Source organism: Osmerus mordax, unplaced genomic scaffold (assembly GCF_038355195.1).
Source record: "Osmerus mordax isolate fOsmMor3 unplaced genomic scaffold, fOsmMor3.pri Scaffold_75, whole genome shotgun sequence".
Classification (NCBI taxonomy): Eukaryota; Metazoa; Chordata; class Actinopteri; order Osmeriformes; family Osmeridae; genus Osmerus; species Osmerus mordax.
Window position 1 is genome coordinate 4,334 of NW_027120632.1, and position 23,055 is coordinate 27,388.

The window sequence follows — 23,055 nt, forward strand, 5'->3', positions numbered from 1 at the left end:
CGAATGATGTTCAAACAAAAACAGACTATCCCAGAGCTGTAGCTCTGCTGGGGAAGGGGGGGGGGGGGCAGTGCCCCTGTGTCTGAAGGAATGTAGCTACATTCCAGCTTGGCTTTCCTCTGATTGGAAACATAGTCAGGGATGTTACACTCTGAGGGGGCGGAGCCAGAGACACCTGGATTCACCTGAAACCCTCTCTCTCTCTTACTCTCTGTCTCTCTCCATCTTCTCTTTCACTTACTCTCTCTACAACAATAGTTCCTCTTTCCATCTAGTATTAAATCGTTTATTTATAAACTGTAGAAAGTTTAGATAGTATAGTTAGTTAGAGCTGTGGCCCAGTGACCGCTCTGTAACAGGTTATTAGGATGCTGCAATCTGGAATAAACCTTGTTGGTACATCGGTAGAGTTGTGGTTGTTTTGGTCATTTCCTTTCTTTGAAGGCTTGTCACAAACCATAACATCACATAAACAGTTTTTGATGATGTCTACGGTCTAAAACAAGGCTAAGCTAAGCTGTGGGCCAGATAGACATGTTTGAAACAGCTGCTTCACCAGGAAGTCACCAGAACCGGTCGATCCCGTCCAACTCCTCCGGACTGTCTGCACTAAAGATCAGGAGTAGGATGACGTGTGTGTGAGCGTGTGTGTGTGAGCGTGTGTGTGTGTGCGAGCGTGTGTGTGTGTGCGAGCGTGTGCGACCGTGTGTGTGCGACCGTGTCCATGTAAGTGTGTTTGAGCCATCACACAAGCACACCTGTGAACTGTCAGCTAGTTACTACCTTGCACATACTCGATTATTCCCGAAGCAAAGGCAGTTTCGGCCACGACAGGTCCGCTTGCTAGCATCGTGTTAGCGGTTAGCCCGCTATAAGCTTCTAACTATCGGACAGTGTAAAACGCCTGGAGCGACCAGCTGGTTAGCCAGTCCTAGCTCGACTGCAAGACGGTGTCGCTGTACAATAAACAGGTTCCTCCGGATATATGGACATTTACACTGTGAGAGACTGAGAAAAGGTGCACTATTTTGACTCTGTATTCATCCATTATTCAGGTGACAGGAACAGTATCACGGCTATCGGTTTACAGTCAGTCTCGTTCCCACGAAGAGCCGAAAGCGTTTTCTGTTATAAACTATCTACTGTGAGCTCACGTCGCTGGTGGATGTCATGTATTATGTAACAGATACTACTATCCAACGCGATGTCGCCGACAGGGGGGTGGTAGGTACGGATGTGAACTTGTGACCACTGTTGTCAAATGATCTGCCACTGATAGGGCTTATACAAATCCTCTCACCTAACCCGTATTGACAGCTTTAAAAAAAAAACTTTTTGTTGAAAGGTTTAGAAACTATCTTTGAAAAAAATATATATTCGAAAAAAAGGTTCAAATATTTTATTTCGAAATGTTGAACAAATATTTCAGAAAAAAAGTTTAAAAAAAAGTTTTGAAAGGTTGAAAAGATAAGTTGATGAGTACTTGATAAGGACTTTACTATACTCTACTGTACTCTGCTTTAATCTACTATGCTTTAGGTTTCTGTGTTCTCCTCCTCTGATTGACAGCTGGAGATGGAGCTGAAGGTGTGGGTGGAGGGCGTGGCCAGAGTGGTGTGTGGCCTATCGCTGGACACTTCTTGCCAGGAAGTGGTCATCGCTCTTGCTCAAGCCATTGGTTGGTTTCCTTCATCTGTTTGATGATTTGACTGCAACGTCTTGATCTGCAGTGAAGTTAGTTGAACCCTAACAACTGAGCTATACTCATCTCCTCCCCCCTCCCCTCCTCTCCTCTCCCCTCCCCTCCTCTCCCCTCCCCTCCTCTCTCCTCCCCTCCCCTCCAGGTCAGACAGGACGCTACGTGCTGCTTCAGAAGCTGCCGGGTTGTGAGAGGAGGCTGGTGGCGGATGACTGTCCTCTGCGCTCCCTGGCCCAGGTGGGTACCCTGGCCAAGGAGGTCCAGTTCATCCTGCGCAGGACTGGGCCCAGCCTGGGGGATGAGTCCCCTGGCTGGGCTCCATCCCTTCTCCCCCGACACCCCGACCCTGAACCCCCCACATGCTGGGAGCCCAGGAAGGCTTTGAGCTTTCACCTCGGGCCCTCCACCATCCCCAGACGGACTAGAGCCCAGACAGGTTCTCCTGAGCTGAGGGCTTCTACCCCCCCCCCCTCCCCCCCCCTCCCCTGCTCCCTCCCCCCACTCCCCTGCTCCCTCCCCCTCTTCCCACGCTCCCTCCCCCCCCTCCCTCTAAGGAAGACATCTTCAGTCAGGCGCTAAAGCAACAGGAGACACTACGAGACATAGAGGCCCAGCTCAGAGGCCTAGAGAGGGAGGAGGAGACCTGGGAGAGGCCTCTAACTCCAGCCCCAGGCCTGGCTCTGGGCCTACAGGAGGAGAGGCTGAACCAGGCTGAGGTGATCTTGGAAGAGCAGCTACAGGTGGAGATGGAGAGAGAACAAGGTGAGGAGCTCATCATGTTCTCCATCAAACCTGTTAGTATAAACAAATCCTCTGGTGTATAGCTCCACGCTAGAACAGTTGACTCCAGAAAGGTAACTGTTGTTACATTGCACAACTAGTAGATGGCAGCATTTCATAATTTTCACCGCGTTGGTTCACCAGCCGCAGTAACACTGTGTGTGTAACTTAGCCTTGTACCTCTGGTGTCCCCAGACTTGCTCCGGCGCCTGAAGCATCTGTGCTCCTGTCTGGAAGACTGCAGCGGCCGAGTGCTGGAGCTCCAGGCCAGTGCGGAGGACCAGGGGAGAGACCTACAGCACAAGGCCCAGCAGCAGGGCTCCCGGCTGGGCAGGGCTCGTCCCACGGCCCCCCTGGACACCCTGAGGGTGGAGCTCCACCTGCGCCAGGTGCAGGGGGAGGAGCTGAAGGCCATGATGATGGAGGCGGAGAGAGAGACGCAGGCGGTGGAGGAGCAGATGCAGGTGGAGGTGAAGCTGTGATGTGTTGTTTAGCAGGAGAGGAGGAGGGAGGTGGCTGGTTTGAACCCTGCGTTGTGTTTTCCAGGAGAAGCGGCAGGAGATGGAAGAGCTGAACAAGGACTTCAGACAGTGTAAGCTCCAGCAGTTCATTCAGCAGACAGGAAACTCACCTGCACTTGACCACACACACACACCTGACCACACACACACACCTCCACCTGACCACCCACACACACCCCTGTTGGACCACACACACCCCTCTCAACCTCTCCACACATCCCCCCTCCCACCTGACCAGACACACCCTGCCCCCATCTCCACGCCCCACCCAGGCCACGCCCCCATACCCTATCTGTGCAGCGCAGGCGTGCTGGATGAGGATCAGAGTGACTCTGTGATCGTGTGCTAACAGGACATACTCCCCCTGTGTGATCACTACTCCTCCATGCACCCTCACACACACCGTCACACACACCTCCCCTCACACACACACCACCACACACACACACCTCCACCACACACACCACTCCTCACACACACCACCCCTCACACACACCACCCCTCACACACACCACCCCTCACACACACCACCCCTCACACACACCACTCTTCACACACACCTCAAGTTTTACTAAACATGAAAGGATTTCTTCTGGCATGGTTCTGTCACTTCCTGTCCAGGGCTATGTGAAGGTTAAAATGCTCTGTCACTTCCTGTCCAGGGCTGTGTGAAGGGTAACCTGCTCTGTCACTTCCTGTCCAGGGCTGTGTGAAGGTTAAACTGCTCTGTCACTTCCTGTCCAGGGCTATGTGAAGGGTAACCTGCTCTGTCACTTCCTGTCCAGGGCTATGTGAAGGTTAAACTGCTCTGTCACTTCCTGTCCAGGGCTATGTGAAGGTTAAACTGCTCTGTCACTTCCCATCCAGGGCTGTGTGAAGGGTAACCTAGTTTGTTTTGCAGCAAGCAGCTGTCTGATGTGACTATCAGGATGTGTGTGTGTGCACGTGTGTGTGTGCACATGTGTGTGTGCATGTGTGTGTGTGCATGTGAGTGTGAGCATGTGAGTGTGTTTGAGCGTGAGTGTGTTTATAAGTGTGTGAAAGTGTGTGAGTGTCTATGTGAAAGTGTGACAATGATATATGTTTTATGATACTTTGTAAATACATGCTATACATTTAATAAAACTAAATTAATATATGCTACTCGGTTGCACGTTTTGCATTATTTTCGAAGGATTAGATTGCAGTATTAAAATTTCGTCTAAAGATAATAAAGTGAACTGAATTCGATTTTAATTATTAAACACAGGTCTAAACTATGACAGGATGGACAGTCAAATACATTCGTTTTTTCTTTTGTGAAAACGAAGTCAAATTGTTTCATAAATGTGTCATACTAACCTCCACCCCCAATCCAATGGCAACGTTGTTTATGATGAAATACAATTCTTTAAAATCATTTTTGTTTTTACATTTTCTAACATTTTAAGTAAGAACTACTCCTGTAGAATAGATCATAATAGTGTCCGAACATGTAAATCTTACTGACTAAGGTTTTGAAGTAGCCCTATCAACAGCGTGTCCTGCCTTTTGAATACTTTCAACTGTTACCTTGTATGACCAGTAAAAGGGCACCATTCCATCGTTTTTCATGTACCGGTTATTCGGGTCTCAGTCCGGTTAACGTCAAACAGCAGCGTCCTGCCTCCGTCACGTTATAGAAAGTGAAACTACAAATCGTGTGTCTTTAGAAATCAAAAGTGAGATATGACACTGTGACAACCGTAACAAAGAATTTAAAAACTAACATTAACATCATATACGCGTTTGTTATAAGATAAAATCTAACCAACTTGTGCTATAGGCTTTGTTGTTCTTTCCTAACTCGTGCATGTTCAGAAAATACATGTTTGCACATGTAGAAGGGCCAACTTCAGAATATCTACACATAAAAAATAAACGTGTACATTTATATTTGGGGAGTTTTAACGGTTTGTAGAACGATCACTTGTTCGCTACTATACACTACAGAAGAGGAATAAATGCTCTGGGCTATTACTAATTCAGTAAAAATGTAATGTATGGTTAGTACCGCCTACCGTATTAAGCAGGAAGTGAAGTGTGTTTTCTGTGCACAGCCGGCACAGTAGGGGAAGATAAAATCATATCCACCGGCAACATGTCTCGATCTAATGGTAAGTAGTTAGATTGAATTCTTATAATTTCCGCAAAAACAGTGAAGTTGATGATTAACAATGGTAATACAAATTATATGTTTGTCTATGGTAGGTGTGTTCTGATAGTGTAGAAAAGGAATGATTAAAAAAGTGTCAGAGTAAACAGTGACTAATAAGCCATGCGTCAGGGTCAGGGAGTTAAATGCATTTGTTCTGTCACATAAACAAATCTAATGATCTTGGATTGGATGGGTGGAGCAGTTGACTGCAGTTCAAGAAGTTGCAATCCCCCCTATAAATAGTTTTAGTTTTGGATAGTTCTGGGATAAACCTGTCTGCTAACCAACCCATTGTTACATTTACATTTAGTCATTTAGCAGACATTCTTATCCAGAATGACGTACTGTAAGTACAGGGACATTCCCCTGAGGCAAGTAGGGTGAAGTGCCTTGCCCAAGGACACAATGTAATTCCGCCTGGCGGGGAATTGAACCGGCAACCTTCTTATTACTAGCCCGATTCCCTAACCGCTCAGCCATCTGACTCCCTTGTTGTTATCTCTTGTGTGTCTGTGCAGGGCAGAGTAAAAGGGAGTGGGACCTGTCAGGGAGGAAGCTGAAGGCGCTGCCCGCAGAGCTGCTTGAGCGAGGAGCGGAGGCCAAGAGGGTGGACCTCCAGAGGAACCGACTGAAGCAGGTCTCGGGTCTCTCCTTACTGCTCTGCCTGAAGGAGCTCAACCTCTCCCGGAACGAGCTCCTGGACTTCCCCCTGGAGGTGGGCAGCCTCAGCTTACTGGAGCGTCTCTACCTGAACCAGAACAACATCCGGGTCATCCCAGAGGGGCTGTTCCCCCACTTGGAGAATCTGCAGTTCCTGAAGCTGAGCACCAACCGTCTCTCTCAGCTCCCGGCCGACCTGGCGTGCTGCCGGAGGCTCACCTACCTCAACCTGTCCCACAACAGCCTCACAGACCTCCAGCCTCTGGTGGGGCTGTCTGGTCTGACGGAGCTGCATGTGGAGATGAACTCCGTCACCCAGCTCCCCCCAGGGCTGTTCCAGAACTCGGAGCTCAAGCTCTTCAAGTTCTCCGGGAACCCTCTGAGGGTTCCCCCAGAGGAGGTATGTGTGGGGGGGGTGAGGGACATCCAGAACTACTTCACCTTGCTGTTCAGGGACCCGGACAGCAACACCACCGCCTGCACGGTGAAGACCATGTTCCTGGGCTCGTCCATGGCAGGGAAGTCCACACTGAGCCGCAGCCTGCATGCCGGAGCGCCGGTGAAGGTGGAGGAGGACGACCGCACCGAGGGCATCGAGATCTGTGAGCTGGAGCTGGAGGGGGTGCGGCTGCTGTTCTGGGACTTTGCAGGCCAGGAGGAGTACTACCTCACACACCACGTCTTCATCACCCCGCGAGCCCTCGTCATCCTCGCCGTCGACCTGGCCAGGTGAGCACTGTAGGAACTGATTCACGCTCACGGCTGAAGACACACACAGTCCACCTTAGAAACAACGCATCACCCTAGTCCACCTTAAATTCCACATCTCCCCAGAGATTATTTGATGTAATGTAAGTTACATGTAATAAATTGTAATTGTTGCGCGATAGTCAAGATAAAACTTCTGCACTGTGCCTGGTAGCTGAGAGGTGGAGATTTCGATGACAGAAACAACCCCATCATGTGTGTGTCCCAGCTACAGCGTGGAAGACCCCCAGTCCTTCACAGAGAAGGTCTGGTTCTGGATCAACAACATCCAGCTGCGTGTACCAGACTCGGTGGTGCTCCCAGTGGCGACCCACTCCGACCAGTGCAGGAGTCTGGAGGAGGTGGAGGAGAAGAGGGCTCACCTGGACAACAAGGTGAGGGAGGCGCTGGAGGAGCGGAGGCTGGTTCTGACCCGACAGAAGAAGACCCTGGAGGAGAGAGACCCCACGCAGTTCTCAGACCAGATCATGGAGATGGATCGTCTCATGGATCGCAAACTACAGGTAGCTTTTATCCAAAAGCGACGTACGAATAGTACAAATAGGTATTACAGCAGAAGATCAAGAATCAGTTCTAACAGTGTTTGTAGTTCTAACTGTGTTTGTAGTTCTAACTGTGTTTGTAGTTCTAACAGTGTTTCAGTGGTCAGAGTCAAAGAACGGTCTGTGTTACCAGCCATATTAAAACACAACCTCATCTCACCTACGGCTTTACAGGGGCACCCTGGTTGTTCCCTCTCTCTCTCCTACATTTCCTGTCTCAACTGTCTCTGTCTAATAACGCCCAGAAAAGGCTCCCAAAACAGCATGTTGTCCTGCAGGGCCCTCAGCAGCTTTCCTCTGTGTGCAGGTCATGAAGCTCATAACCATCGCCTGCACCAGGCAGGAGGGGATCGACGCCCTGAAGGCCCACCTGCTGAAGCACATCGAGCAGGCGTTCCCCTGCGCAGAGAGGACCCTGCCCCGGAGCTACGGGGACGTGGAGCACACCATTCACACGCTCCTCGAACACCAGCACATCCCCAGACACGGTCAGGAGTACAGACCATAAAGCTGTAACCATGTTTACATTTACATTTAGTCATTTAGCAGACACTCTTATCCAGAGCGACTTACAGTAAGTACAGGGACATTCCCCCCGAGGCAAGTAGGGTAAAGTGCCTTGCCCAATGTTTGATGTATTGATAGTAAAACTATAGCTAAAGATACATGCATTTATTTAACAGATGTTTTTTACCCAAAGCCACGGACAGGGGGGATTTGAACCTCTTAGATCTGCAGTTAAATTCTCTAGCACTGACCTATACCTGTCCCAAGTGATGTATTCAGTTAGGTGCTTTTATCCAAAGCTACACAGGGGGATTTGAACCTGTGAAAACTGAGCTATACGTCGTAACCCTTACCTGAGATTCTCTCCTCCGTCAGGGATTGTCAGTTTAGCAGAACTGAGGGACATGATCCTGGAGAAGGTGGAGGTGAGCAAAGAGAGCGTGAGCTCCATCCTGCGCTACCTGCACCGCATCGGGCTCCTGGTTTGGTACGAGGAGATCCCGGCGCTGGCGGAGACCGTGTACGCTCAACCCTCCGTCCTCATTTCCCTCTTCAAGGTGACGCAGCCTGGAGGAGATGCCAACCGCACGCTGCGTTCAGCTAACAAACCCTTTCATCCACAGCCACAAACCAACTGTGGTCACTGAAAGTACAGCAGAAAGATACAGTGCTTAGTTCTGGTGGTCAGAGTCAAGGAAGTAGTGACTGTTTACCAGTCACAGTGTGATCTCAGCCACCTGGCATGTACACACTGTACATTCAAACTTTCATTGCAAAGTGTTAATAGAACAGAGGAAAATATTAAATCAAATGTGAATGAAAAGTGAAGATATGTTATTGCCGTACAAATTCTCCCTGGTTCCACTTGCAGTCCCTGGGGTTACATCAAGATGCACCACACTTTTCTAAAATCAAACCCTTCAATCTTGGTAAAAGACTGTGTAGAACCCTGGCCTAACCGCAGGGGCGACCACAGGAACCCTAACACGCTCTCTCCCTCTGACACGCTGGGCAGACCGTGGTGAGACCAGACCTGGCTAAGCAGCTGCAGGACCTGCCCGGACCGCTGCTCCTCCAGGAGGGGGTGCTGGCCCTGCAGAGGGCGGCCTGGGTGGAGGCCCTGCAGGGGCGTGGCATGCTGCCCAACGTGGCCACGCGCATCCTGGTTCTACGGGAGCTGAAACGCCTTGGCCTCGACGAGGACGAGGACCTGGTCTCAGAGGTCAGGACACCTGGTTCATGACTAAGTAACTAACGATGACCCAGTAATTAATGATTACTCAGTTACTAATAATTACTAGTTATCAATGATTGCTAATATTTCACAATTCATATTTACTGAGAAGGGGAGACCTGGTTAGCCATCAACTTTATGAACACCGCTTCAACCAGCTACACCACTGAAAAGCCCTTCGATGGGGCTGTGCGGGCAGTATTTCTACTAAGGAGTGAGTTTAACCAGTTCACCTGGGTTCCACTGCAGGTGGTGGGGAGCAGGAGGGAGGAAGGGGCTCTGCTCAGTATGCTGCAGCACTTCCAGGTGTGTCTCCCCACCAGGCTGGGCAGTCCGCTGGACCCAGCCGCACCAGAGTTCGTCCCGGGGAAGGCCCAGTGGGACTCGGACAAGCTGAGGCAGAGAGAACAGGATGCGGCCTGCCTATTCCCCAACTACCTCTTGGACAACAGGGAGGTGGAGAAGGCCTGGGGGGTGGACAAGCAGGACGATGTTCGTGTCCATGTGTACTTCCTGCCCGAGGTCCCTCATGGCTTCTTTCACAGGTACAGACGACTCTTCTGTACCTGTTTGGTAGAGATGACTCTACTGTAACTTCCTGTTCGGTATAGATGACGCTCCTGTAACTTTTTGTTTGGTAGAGATGACTCTCCTGTATCTTCCTGTTTGGTAGAGACAAACCCTCCGTAACTTCCTGTTTGGTAGAGACAAACCTTCCGTAACTTCCTGTTTGGTAGAGACGACTCTTCTCTAACTACCTGCAAGACAGATCCCCTCTCCAGAACTTCCTGTATGCTAATGATCTCCTCTGAAACTTCCTGTATGCTAATGATCTCCTCTGAAACTTCCTGTATGCTAGAGATCTGCTCTGGAACTTCCTGTATGCTAAAGATCTCCTCTGAAACTTTCTGTATGCTAAAGATCTCCTCTGAAACTTCCTGTATGCTAAAGATCTCCTCTGAAACTTCCTGTATGCTAGAGATCTGCTCTGGAACATTCCTCTAGGTGGAGTACACGGTACCTACCTCTAGGTGGAGTACAGTGCAGGGTACCTACCTCTAGGTGGAGTACACGGTACCTACCTCTAGGTGGAGCACAGTGCAGGGTACCTACCTCAAGGTGGAGCACAGTGCAGGGTACCTACCTCTAGGTGGAGTACAGTGCAGGGTACCTACCTCTAGGTGGAGTACACGGTACCTACCTCTAGGTGGAGTACAGTGCAGGGTACCTACCTCTAGGTGGAGCACAGTGCAGGGTACCTACCTCTAGGTGGAGCACAGTGCAGGGTACCTACCTCTAGGTGGAGTACAGTGCAGGGTACCTACCTCTAGGTGGAGTACACGGTACCTACCTCTAGGTGGAGCACAGTGCAGGGTACCTACCTCTAGGTGGAGCACAGTGCAGGGTACCTACCTCTAGGTGGAGTACAGTGCAGGGTACCTACCTCTAGGTGGAGTACACGGTACCTACCTCTAGGTGGAGTACAGTGCAGGGTACCTACCTCTAGGTGGAGCACAGTGCAGGGTACCTACCTCTAGGTGGAGCACAGTGCAGGGTACCTACCTCTAGGTGGAGTACAGTGCAGGGTACCTACCTCTAGGTGGAGCACAGTGCAGGGTACCTACCTCTAGGTGGAGCACAGTGCAGGGTACCTACCTCTAGGTGGAGTACACGGTACCTACCTCTAGGTGGAGTACAGTGCAGGGTACCTACCTCTAGGTGGAGTACACGGTACCTACCTCTAGGTGGAGTACAGTGCAGGGTACCTACCTCTAGGTGGAGCACAGTGCAGGGTACCTACCTCTAGGTGGAGCACAGTGCAGGGTACCTACCTCTAGGTGGAGTACAGTGCAGGGTACCTACCTCTAGGTGGAGCACAGTGCAGGGTACCTACCTCTAGGTGGAGCACAGTGCAGGGTACCTACCTCTAGGTGGAGTACAGTGCAGGGTACCTACCTCTAGGTGGAGTACAGTACACGGTACCTACCTCTAGGTGGAGTACAGTGCAGGGTACCTACCTCTAGGTGGAGCACAGTGCAGGGTACCTACCTCTAGGTGGAGCACAGTGCAGGGTACCTACCTCTAGGTGGAGTACAGTGCAGGGTACCTACCTCTAGGTGGAGTACAGTGCAGGGTACCTACCTCTAGGAGGAGCACAGTGCAGGGTACCTACCTCTAGGTGGAGTACAGTGCAGGGTACCTACCTCTAGGTGGAGTACAGTGCAGGGTACCTACCTCTAGGAGGAGCACAGTGCAGGGTACCTACCTCTAGGTGGAGCACAGTGCAGGGTACCTACCTCTAGTACACAGTACCTACTAGGGGTGGAAATGTTTTGGTACCTCACGATTTGATTCAAATCGATTCCTGGGGTCACGATTCGATTTTGAATAAAAAAAAATGGTTATTCCAATTTAGATTCTATGCTTACATTTGATTCCAGTTTGCTGTTTAGTGTTTCTTGTTTCTATTTGACTGTGATAGGCAGTTAATTGTTCTTGTCATACAAAAATATTTTTTAATACAATAAAATTTGTGAATCAATCTGAATCGCTAGAAGCCTGAATCACGATTCAAATGTGAATCGATTTTTTCCCCCACCCCTAGTACCTACCTCTAGGTGGAGGAAGGGACCCACCCCTAGTACCTACCTCTAGGTGGAGGAAGGGACCCACCACTAGTACCTACCTCTAGGTGGAGGAAGGGACCCACCCCTAGTACCTACCTCTAGGTGGAGGAAGGGACCCACCCCTAGTACCTACCTCTAGGTGGAGGAAGGGACCCACCCCTAGTACCTACCTCTAGGTGGAGGAAGGGACCCACCCCTAGTACCTACCTCTAGGTGGAGGAAGGGACCCACCCCTAGTACCTACCTCTAGGTGGAGGAAGGGACCCACCCCTAGTACCTACCTCTAGGTGGAGGAAGGGACCCACCCCTAGTACCTACCTCTAGGTGGAGGAAGGGACCCACCCCTAGTACCTACCTCTAGGTGGAGGAAGGGACCCACCCCTAGTACCTACCTCTAGGTGGAGGAAGGGACCCACCCCTAGTACCTACCTCTAGGTGGAGGAAGGGACCCACCCCTAGTACCTACCTCTAGGTGGAGGAAGGGACCCACCCCTAGTACCTACCTCTAGGTGGAGGAAGGGACCCACCCCTAGTACCTACCTCTAGGTGGAGGAAGGGACCCACCCCTAGTACCTACCTCTAGGTGGAGGAAGGGACCCACCCCTAGTACCTACCTCTAGGTGGAGGAAGGGACCCACCCCTAGTACCTACCTCTAGGTGGAGGAAGGGACCCACCCCTAGTACCTACCTCTAGGTGGAGGAAGGGACCCACCCCTAGTACCTACCTCTAGGTGGAGGAAGGGACCCACCCCTAGTACCTACCTCTAGGTGGAGGAAGGGACCCACCCCTAGTACCTACCTCTAGGTGGAGGAAGGGACCCACCCCTAGTACCTACCTCTAGGTGGAGGAAGGGACCCACCACTAGTACCTACCTCTAGGTGGAGGAAGGGACCCACCCCTAGTACCTACCTCTAGGTGAAGGAAGGGACCCACCCCTAGTACCTACCTCTAGGTGGAGGAAGGGACCCACCCCTAGTACCTACCTCTAGGTGGAGGAAGGGACCCACCCCTAGTACCTACCTCTAGGTGGAGGAAGGGACCCACCCCTAGTACCTACCTCTAGGTGGAGGAAGGGACCCACCCCTAGTACCTACCTCTAGGTGGAGGAAGGGACCCACCCCTAGTACCTACCTCTAGGTGGAGGAAGGGACCCACCACTAGTACCTACCTCTAGGTGGAGGAAGGGACCCACCCCTAGTACCTACCTCTAGGTGGAGGAAGGGACCCACCCCTAGTACCTACCTCTAGGTGGAGGAAGGGACCCACCACTAGTACCTACCTCTAGGTGGAGGAAGGGACCCACCCCTAGTACCTACCTCTAGGTGGAGGAAGGGACCCACCCCTAGTACCTACCTCTAGGTGGAGGAAGGGACCCACCCCTAGTACCTACCTCTAGGTGGAGGAAGGGACCCACCACTAGTACCTACCTCTAGGTGGAGGAAGGGACCCACCCCTAGTACCTACCTCTAGGTGGAGGAAGGGACCCACCCCTAGTACCTACCTCTAGGTGGAGGAAGGGACCCACCCCTAGTACCTACCTCTAGGTGGAGGAAGGGACCTACCACTAGTACCTACCTCTAGGTGGAGGAAGGGACCCACCCCTAGTACCTACCTCTAGGTGGAGGAAGGGACCCACCACTAGTACCTACCTCTAGGTGGAGGAAGGGACCCACCCCTAGTACCTACCTCTAGGTGGAGGAAGGGACCCACCCCTAGTACCTACCTCTAGGTGGAGGAAGGGACCCACCCCTAGTACCTACCTCTAGGTGGAGGAAGGGACCCACCACTAGTACCTACCTCTAGGTGGAGGAAGGGACCCACCCCTAGTACCTACCTCTAGGTGGAGGAAGGGACCCACCACTAGTACCTACCTCTAGGTGGAGGAAGGGACCCACCCCTAGTACCTACCTCTAGGTGGAGGAAGGGACCCACCACTAGTACCTACCTCTAGGTGGAGGAAGGGACCCACCCCTAGTACCTACCTCTAGGTGGAGGAAGGGACCCACCCCTAGTACCTACCTCTAGGTGGAGGAAGGGACCCACCCCTAGTACCTACCTCTAGGTGGAGGAAGGGACCCACCACTAGTACCTACCTCTAGGTGGAGGAAGGGACCCACCCCTAGTACCTACCTCTAGGTGGAGGAAGGGACCCACCCCTAGTACCTACCTCTAGGTGGAGGAAGGGACCCACCCCTAGTACCTACCTCTAGGTGGAGGAAGGGACCTACCACTAGTACCTACCTCTAGGTGGAGGAAGGGACCCACCCCTAGTACCTACCTCTAGGTGGAGGAAGGGACCCACCACTAGTACCTACCTCTAGGTGGAGGAAGGGACCCACCCCTAGTACCTACCTCTAGGTGGAGGAAGGGACCCACCCCTAGTACCTACCTCTAGGTGGAGGAAGGGACCCACCACTAGTACCTACCTCTAGGTGGAGGAAGGGACCCACCCCTAGTACCTACCTCTAGGTGGAGGAAGGGACCCACCCCTAACGCCCAGTGTTTCCTTCTGACCCCCAGGCTGACGGTGAACATGTGCTCCCTGTACCCCACCCACTGGGTGGGGAGGGACCAGTGCCTGCTCTGTTCCTGGCCCAGGCGGGTGCTGCTCAGGGAGAACAGCCAGCATGAAGACCAGTTCATAGAGATACGCTGCAAGAGACCAGAGCCCACTGGTGAGACCTCACAGAACAGGACATGTCTGATCCTGTGAGACCTCACTGAACAGGACATGTCTGATCCTGTGAGACCTCACTGAACAGGACATGTCTGATCATGTGCTCAGCCCAATATCAGTCATCGGCGACAAATCATTTTTTTAAAGTTGAACTTAACTTCAGAGTACAAAACTCAAACTTTGAGTTGTGTGTTGCAGAGTTCCGTCAGTCGTGGGACATGGTTCTGGCGGTGATATGCAAGCTGTGGCGGCTGGCCCAGCAGTGGCCAGGCCTGGTCCAGCAGGTCTACAGTCCCTGCCCGGAGGCTGGCTGCTCCTTCATGTTCCCCTGGAGGGACTGGCAGGAGCTGGTCTCCGACAGCGCTGACATCTACAGCATGTAAGTGTTGTTATCATCTTGATCATGATGTGTTTTATCCAAAGCTAATTCTCTGGTTGAGGATTCCCCATTAGCTGATGCCATGACGACCAGAGATGGAACGTAACAAAGTACAAATACTTCTACTGTACTTAAGTAGATATTTCTAACAGTACTTTTCTTCACTACTTATTTTAAGAAGAAGCTTTAATCTACTCCGTTCACCTCACTCCCCTCCTTTCACTGTGAAAAAAAAAATCAAAATGTTGAAAATATATTTTTGAAAAAAGTTTCCCAAAAAGTTTCGAAAGGTTAAAGAAATACTTTTGAGAAAAAATAAAATTTTCTTTTTCAAAAGGTTGAAAAAATACTTTAGACTAAAAATTTCCCAAAAAGGAATTTGTCAGATTTCGGCTACTTGAAAGACAGATGTTGTATCAAGACTGATCGCTGATCACGCGTGTCCAGAAGGCAGGTGTGTAGTCACGGTGTTGCATCATGTTTGTTTGACAGAGTTCCTGATGAGAAGGTGGTCTGTACAAACGGACACCCACGCCGGACAGAACTACTGTTCCCCAAAGGTACGGTACCCTGTCCAGTAGAAGGAAAATACACAATGTACTTTACATTAACATTTTTATCCAAAGGAACATACGGAAAGTACAGCAGGAACCAGGATCAGAAGTTCTGACACGATTTCATTGGTCAGAGTCAAGAGATGGTCTGTGATTATTTTGTGTTCTTCTCTCGACAACTTGCAGAGAAAAGACACATTGGTAGAATGGAATACCATCATGCACTCGTGATCCTTTATCCTCGCTGTACTTCCTTTATGCCTTTTATATGTTGCGTCTGTTAAATGAATGAAATGTAAATGTGACGTAAGTAAGGATTGTCCCTATCTGAAGCTCACCCCTGTTCCACACAGTCCCTGGTGTCTCCAAGTGAGGAAGAATGCTACCATGGAAACCCTGACGAGCCCAACTCCAGCTCGACCTGGTCGCTGGAATCCGCCTGCAGGTGTTAGTTTGTCTTAGTTGAGTTATTTACTTAGTTAACAATCATTACATTTAAAGGTTCAACATTAAAATGAAATCAGTCCGATATCTGTGGGCATCACAAGACTGTAATAAACACAACCAATCTTTTAGTTCAGACCGACCTTAATGATGGGACGGCATTCGGACCAAATGCAATGACTGGACGGGCTACTTGTCTGTCTACCTACCTCCCGACAGTCAGGCAGTGCGATTGGGGGGAGTGGATTTTAAGGGAGGGGGTGAGATATTTTGGTTTGAATCCTTTCGTACTCAAGCCAGAATTGCTGGTTTGCAACACTTTAACCCACCTTTAACCATCAGAGCTCTGTCTGCGGTCTGTCTCTCTCTCTCTCCCTCTCTCTCTCTCTCTCTCTCTCTCTCTCTCTCTCTCTCTCTCTGAAGTTTGTGAAACTACTAAATCGTTTGTAGGAAGCTGCATGTTATTACAATACTATTTTTTCAACGCATTATTGTCATAAATTGTACAAAATTAAAAGAATATATATATACTTAAAAAAACGGTATTGTTGTAAAACCCCAGTAATTGTGTGCCCATCAGACCAACAAACATTGGGAAATACAAATAACACCACACAAGGGTTGATTACCAACATATCAATGGTAAATAAAAGGGACCTTTTGACTTTGAAATTCTTTCAGACTTTTATGTTTCTGGTACTGTCAGTTGTCAACTTTCTGATCAGACAGTATCATTTATACACACACTTTCTCCAAACTCAAAATCATTCTTCTAAGCCTTTAAAAGTAGGCTGGAAGCAGCATCAGAGGAAGACTGTCAAAAGGAGGAAGAATGTAAACCAGAGAGAAGAATGAACCCTGACGAGGCTGAACTGAGATTCAGACCGGAACAAAAGACAGCCGCTGCCTTCCTTCGAACCAGCCAATGAGCTCGCGATGCGCCATAATTGGTATGGAAATGAGCTTGCCCATGGAGTGCGGAGGACACGCGCCCGGCTTGCGAACCTGACGTGCCAAAGAATTACACAGCGGGGCTGGACTCAAAAGCGTGGACCTCAAAAGAGAGTCGGTCTGAAGGGGGAGGCGCGTGTTTAAAAGGGAGAGGTCCATCACGAACGGTCGCATTTCTAAACTTTCAAACACCGTTAAACAAGACGACGAACCGGACTGCGAATTTTGTGCTTCGAAACTTGGCGTCGCATTTAACTGCAGAATCTACAAAGATGGAAACCACGACATCAACTGTAACCTCAAGTAGAAACATCTCTCAATGTGCGCTGTCTCTCAGGCTTTCGGGCAGTCACGTCGCGCTGCGTGCATCCAGCCTGGACAGCTCTACACCGGGTCAGCACCAAAGTTTGTCCACACTTCTGAAAAAACAGCGCTCCGGTTCCCCGCAGCTTTTCCGCTGCAAAAAGAGGACAAACTTTACTGTACTAAACTTTCCGTACTCCCAGCAACAACAGCTCCCTTCTTCTGTGGTCAGACGGAACGAGCGAGAGAGAAACCGAGTGAGGCAGGTGAACGCAGGCTTCCAGACTCTGCGTCAGCACGTACCCAGCGGGGCCGCCAGCAACGGGAAGCTAAGCAAAGTGGAGACGCTCCGCTCGGCCGTGGAGTATATTCGAGCCCTCCAGCATCTCTTGGACGAGAACGACGCGGTTTCCGCGGTGTTTCAGGGTTGGAGCGTTCCGTCCCCCTCCGTTACCGTATCAAGCACCTGCTCATCGGGACCGGAGTCTCCCCTATCCACCTCCTCTTCCTCGGAGGAAGGCGGTAACCACGAACACCTGGGATCCGAGGAACACGACCTTCTACATTTCTCCACCTGGTCCAACAGGTATGCAGCTGATCATATCTCAACATTACGATACTTGACTGAGGAAATCCCCTTTACGAAAAGCGCAGTTTAGTAAATAATGGTCACATGCTCGTCCCTAAACATTGTTTTTTTCTCTATTACAGGTGCTGAAACACAGTGTCTTAAAGAGATACATTGGTTACACCGAAACACAGTGTCTTAAAGAGATACATTGGTTACACCCACTACAGGGGGAATAAGACGTTCGTGCAGCGGTGCTTCATACGGAGGTCAGAAACACGCAGTAAACAAATGGGACTACGTCACGAGACCAGCGGACATTATTTATTTACGCTGAGAGCGAAACACCAAACTGTTGAGATTTCCTAGGATGAACCTTGATCCGCTCTGGATAAGAGCGTCTGCTAAATGACTAAATGTAAATCCTTAATTACATCAGATACTTGGTTTGTAAAATATGCACTTGGTCCATTCCGTTTTAAACAAATATGTAAATATGCGATTTCAGAGGTTATTTTTTGTTCTTTTATACAACGTAGGTTTAATAAAGTTTTTTTCTATTTATAAAACTATTCGTGTGTATTTTGTGTTCATATTTAAACTTGTAGCCTATGTGACAGATTAACAAGTAGACAAGAAACAGCTGCTAGAGTCGTTCGTGTGAAAGCTGCTTCTATGCAGAACCACAGCAGCTCTGAATGAGAGCAGATAATCGTCGAGAATCCAATTAGCTGATCCGAGTTCCTGTTCTGAGTAGTTGAGACTGTGGACTTCAATGACCTTGTTCAAAAAAAGTTTAGATTACATATCCTTTGAGGTTGAAGCATGGAAGAGAGTAGCCTACTTGTGTGGCTGGATGATGGAGGGTGAATCTTGGTGTTTGTGTGTATTGATGATGGTATGAATGGAGCTTGAACTTCAGCAAGCCTGACTCCTCCCCCTCCACTGGTCTGTTCAGGGGAGTTTCGAATATTTGCATTAGCCATTGTAGCTTCTGGGTTTGGCTTCACGACAGGCCTCCTTCAGCACACAGGCCTCTCAGCCTCTCCTCTACTTTCCTGTCCTCTCCCCTCAGCCTCTCCCCTCAGCCTCTCCCCTCAGCCTCTCCCCTTAAGGCTTATATATGCTTCTGCGTTTTTCGAAAAACGGACACATGGGAACGCCCTCTTCTCCGAGGAACGCCCTCTACGAGCTCTCCGTCAACCCTCGGAGAGCCACGGAGAGCTCGACGTGCACCTCCTGAATTTTCTAACTATCCGTCGTGAGCTACGGAGACCCCCTTGGCTGTGATTGGTCAGTATTAAGAATCGCTTGCATCAGGGGCGGGGGCGGGGTTGCCGGAATAAACAGGACGAACAGAATCCTTTGACCGCCATTGCTGTAAGTTTTCACAATTCATATTTCAGCTAAACAGTACATGTAAATCAGCATCTGAATAAAAATGTGACGATAAATGGCCAATGTAGTTGCTGAAAATGTGCGTATTTTATTGATGAAACGGCTAATTTGTAAATTTGCTCCAACTTCTCGATAACCTAGGTAAATAAACACTCCACGACGATTTACAAAAAACCGTTGCGCCACCTACTCTTCTGGCGGTGAATTGTTTTCAGCACCCACAGCCTACGGAGAACCATAAACGCAATCTATCCGTCCGTATCCGTGCGTATCCGTGCGCCCGCCCATCCGTAAACGGAGACGCAGAAGCATATTGCGGCCTTTAGCCTCTCCTCTCAGCCTCTCCTCTCAGTCTCTCCTCTCAGCCTCTCCTCTCAGCCTCTCCCCTCAGCCTCTCCCCTCAGCCTCTCCCCTTAGCCTCTCCTCTCAGCCTCTCCCCTCAGCTTCTCCCCCCAGCCTCTCCCCTCAGCCTCTCCCCTCAGCCTCCCCCTGCCTCCTCCTCCACCTGCCTCCCCCCTCAGCCTCCCCCTGCTTCCCCTGCCTCCCCCACTCAGCCTCCCCCCTCAGCCTCCCCTGCCCCTCCTCATCCACCTGCCTCCCCCCTCAGCCTCCCCCCTCAGCCTCCCCTGCCTCTCCTCCTCCACCTGCCTCCCCCCTCAGCCTCCCCCTGCCTCTCATCCTCCCCCTGAGCCTCCTCCAGGCCTGTGAATAGGGAGAGCTGCTGGCGACACAAAAGATGTTTGTGGCTCAAGACCTTTTCATCCTCTCCTGCCATCAAGAGCTGAGCTGACTGGCTGTGAGTGAGAGTGGGCGTGGCCATCTCTGCTGACTGGCTGTGAGTGAGAGTGGGCGTGGCCATCTCTGCTGACTGGCTGTGAGTGAGAGGGTATCGGGGGGGGGGGGGGGGGGGGGGGGGGGGGGGGGGGTTAGACATGGGGGGTAGTTAATGATTATTGAACCAATAACACGTTACTCTGTGTACCAGTGGGGCTGAGGGAACTGCCAGCCCCAGGCCTGCTAGGCCTGTATTGTTACAGGCCATATCTACATGCCTTCAGACACAAGGAAAACCACCTCCTCACTCTCATAGCTTTAAAAGAGTCAGTCTGTTCACCATCTGCTTGTAATAGTTATGGTTCACTGGGCCTGGTAGCTGAGATTACTTTCCACTGTCAGAATCACATCAAACACCACGTCAAAACCAGTTGCCATCCTTCCTTGTTGGGTTGGAATTCTACTACCAGTGAAGTGTGTATTCATTTTCATTCATTTAACCCTTGTGCTGCCTTCGGGTCACATGACCCAAAGGTTCATAATGAACCATCGTTGTGTTTACCCAATTTTACCCAATACAAAAACAAATGAAAATTATTTTATTTTAAGAAAATGCTTCACTTTGTTTTTGTATGCGGTAAAGTTGTCGCAATACGACTGTGGGTCATAATGACTGATGGGTCAGAATGACCCGAAGATAACACAAGGGTTTATTTAGCTTTGAACCAGAGGTGAGGGGGGATTTGAACCTGCTGCGGTACCTGTCTCCATGCGTCAGAGCTAAATCCAGAAGCCGCCTGTTTGATCCGGACTCACCAACATTACACCACGTTCTGGCCTTTCTCCCTTTAAGGAGGCATCCTCTCCTCCGGCTTAATCCCTCCTTTCACACGGGTTGATTGATACCCCCCCCCCCCCCCCCGCTCCCCCAGACCCCAGTGTAATGAGACCAGCTCTCCCCATGGTGACCTCCAGACCTGCTGCGTCCTTGTTAGCTCTGCATGGAAGGGGCTCTTTGAGGAGTCTCGTTGAAGCTGACCAGTCTCTCTCTGAGGAAACTGACCAGTCTCTCTCTGAGGAAACTGACCAGTCTCTCTCTGAGGTAACTGACCAGTCTCTCTCTGAGGAAACTGACCAGTCTCTCTCTGAGGAAACTGACCAGTCTCTCTCTGAAGTAACTGACCAGTCTCTCTCTGAGGTAACTGACCAGTCTCTCTCTGAGGAAACTGACCAGTCTCTCTCTGAGGTAACTGACCAGTCTCTCTCTGAGGAAACTGACCAGTCTCTCTCTGAGGTAACTGACCAGTCTCTCTCTGAGGAAACTGACCAGTTTCTCTCTCCACAGGGAAGATACATAATCACAGCTGTGGAGGTCAAAGGTCATATCAGTTACATATTCATCAAGCTTCATCCACAGCCTTGTGCCCAGTCTAAACTGGCTGCACGCATTCAACTCCCTGTAATCTCCTTTCAGCGCTCTATCACTGAATCTCTGCGTTTCAACGAGCAGCTCTGTGACATGACAAGCAGAGGCCGTTTTAAAGACCTTCTGAAAGGAGACGGCAGGATGGAGTTTAATCTGGCAGAAAAATGGCAACTTTCTACCGCAAACATGTTCTTATCTGCAGCAAGCAGGCTACAGGGGGAGGCTGGGGGGGAGGGTGCAGGGGGAGGCTGCAGGGAGAGGCTGGTGGGGAGGCTGGGGGAGAGGCTGGGGGGAGGGTGCAGGGGAAGGCTGGGGGAGGCTGGGGGGGAGGGTGCAGGGGGAGGCTGGGGGAGGCTGGGGGGGAGGGTGCAGGGGGAGGCTGCAGGGGGAGGCTGGTGGGGTGGCTGGGGGAGAGGCTGGGGGGAGGGTGCAGGGGAAGGCTGGGGGAGGCTGGGGAGAGGGTGCAGGGGGAGGCTGGGGGGAGGGTGCAGGGGAAGGCTGGGGGAGGCTGGGGGGAGGGTGCAGGGGGAGGCTGGGGGAGGCTGGGGGGAGGGTGCAGGGGGAGGCTGGGGGGAGGGTGCAGGGGAAGGCTGGGGGAGGCTGGGGGGAGGCTGGGAGGAGGGTGCAGGGGAAGGCTGGGGGAGGCTGGGGGGAGGCTGGGAGGAGGGTGCAGGGGAAGGCTGGGGGAGGCTGGGGGGAAGGGTGCAGGGGGAGGCTGGGGGGAGGGTGCAGGGGAAGGCTGGGGGAGGCTGGGGGGAGGGTGCAGGGGGAGGCTGGGGGAGGCTGGGGGGAGGGTGCAGGGGGAGGCTGGGGGGAGGGTGCAGGGGAAGGCTGGGGGAGGCTGGGGGGAGGCTGGGAGGAGGGTGCAGGGGAAGGCTGGGGGAGGCTGGGGGGGAGGGTGCAGGGGGAGGCTGGGGGGAGGGTGCAGGGGAAGGCTGGGGGAGGCTGGGGGGAGGGTGCAGGGGGAGGCTGGGGGAGGCTGGGGGGAGGGTGCAGGGGGAGGCTGGGGGGAGGGTGCAGGGGAAGGCTGGGGGAGGCTGGGGGGAGGCTGGGAGGAGGGTGCAGGGGAAGGCTGGGGGAGGCTGGGGGGGAGGGTGCAGGGGGAGGCTGGGGGGAGGGTGCAGGGGAAGGCTGGGGGAGGTTGGGGGGGAGGGTGCAGGGGGAGGCTGGGGGGAGGGTGCAGGGGGAGGTTGGGGGGAGGCTGGGGGGGAGGGTGGGGGGGAGGGTGGGAGGAGGGCCGCGTGCTTGGCAGTGTTATCCGAGGGTCAGCTCCTCTCCCCTGCATTGTCCTGTCGGCCAGTCTCCCACTAACCAGATTCAGCCTGTTTGTTTAGGCAGGGGTGGGTGGAGGGGGCAGGGGTGGAGGGGGCCATTGTGCAGGCTGGCCTGGGGCCCCAGGCTCCTGTTGAGCCCTCCCAGCCTGCTGGTGCCATATGGACCACAGGCACAATCAAATTACCTTTGTCCAGGCCTCCTTTCTCCCTCTGCAGGAATGAGACCGGCCCTCAGCCCTCAGCTTCCAGGACGACCAGGGGGTCACCCATCCTGGACCCCAGGACCCCGTCTCCAAGGGCGATAATTAACAAATTAAATAATGAGATCATCTTCAGCTCATCTATCAGCCCATGTTGAGAAGGCTCCTTTGAGCTGGGGTGAACGAGCAGGGCACTGGTGTGTCTCCTGCTAAAGTCAGCCTTCGCTCCATCAGAGAGAGAGAGAGTAATCTAATAAACAGACCTTAGCTTTCCTGGGCTTAAGAAAGGACTTTCATTAAGAAAGACCCTGCTTTCTCACTTTAAAAAACTAACCCTAACTTTTTTAGTCTCTCACTACCTGTCTCTCTCTCTCTCTCTCCCTTTATTTCTGCCTGTTTCTTTCTCTCTCTTTCTGACAGCAGCAGGAGAGAGGAAGAGAATAACTAGTGGAGCACTTCTGAAGTGTGCTTGTGACAGGAAGAGTGTGTGTGTGTGTGTGTGTGTGTGTGTGTGAAAGGGAGAGTGTGTGTGTGTGTGACAGGCAGAGAGAGATTGTGTGTGTGTTCATTCCTCAGGGTTCGAGGCCAGCTG

General features: G+C 51.6%; 3 protein-coding genes across 3 annotated transcripts; all 3 read left to right on the top strand.

The window, feature by feature from the left end:
* The first annotated feature begins 721 nt into the window (after window positions 1-721).
* Window positions 722-3,422, top strand: LOC136940178 (ras association domain-containing protein 7-like). Its single transcript, XM_067232274.1, is given in 6 exon segments — window positions 722-1,224; window positions 1,570-1,678; window positions 1,845-2,191; window positions 2,194-2,461; window positions 2,675-2,949; window positions 3,026-3,422. Coding segments are annotated over 6 exon segments (1,377 nt in total). The 5' UTR covers window positions 722-1,170; the 3' UTR covers window positions 3,350-3,422.
* Window positions 3,423-5,073: 1,651 nt separating this feature from the next.
* si:ch211-210p4.6 (malignant fibrous histiocytoma-amplified sequence 1 homolog) lies at window positions 5,074-16,228 on the top strand. Its single transcript, XM_067232272.1, has 11 exons — window positions 5,074-5,135; window positions 5,695-6,565; window positions 6,813-7,107; window positions 7,454-7,634; window positions 8,029-8,210; window positions 8,669-8,875; window positions 9,137-9,432; window positions 14,036-14,190; window positions 14,391-14,571; window positions 15,064-15,131; window positions 15,479-16,228. The coding sequence occupies exons 1-11, from the start codon at window positions 5,120-5,122 to the stop codon at window positions 15,496-15,498; spliced, it is 2,472 nt and encodes an 823-aa protein (XP_067088373.1). The 5' UTR covers window positions 5,074-5,119; the 3' UTR covers window positions 15,499-16,228.
* Window positions 16,229-16,726: 498 nt separating this feature from the next.
* Window positions 16,727-17,576, top strand: LOC136940179 (achaete-scute homolog 1b-like). The gene is made up of 2 exons (XM_067232275.1): window positions 16,727-17,409; window positions 17,535-17,576. The coding sequence occupies exons 1-2, from the start codon at window positions 16,793-16,795 to the stop codon at window positions 17,539-17,541; spliced, it is 624 nt and encodes a 207-aa protein (XP_067088376.1). The 5' UTR covers window positions 16,727-16,792; the 3' UTR covers window positions 17,542-17,576.
* The last annotated feature ends 5,479 nt before the right edge of the window (window positions 17,577-23,055 follow it).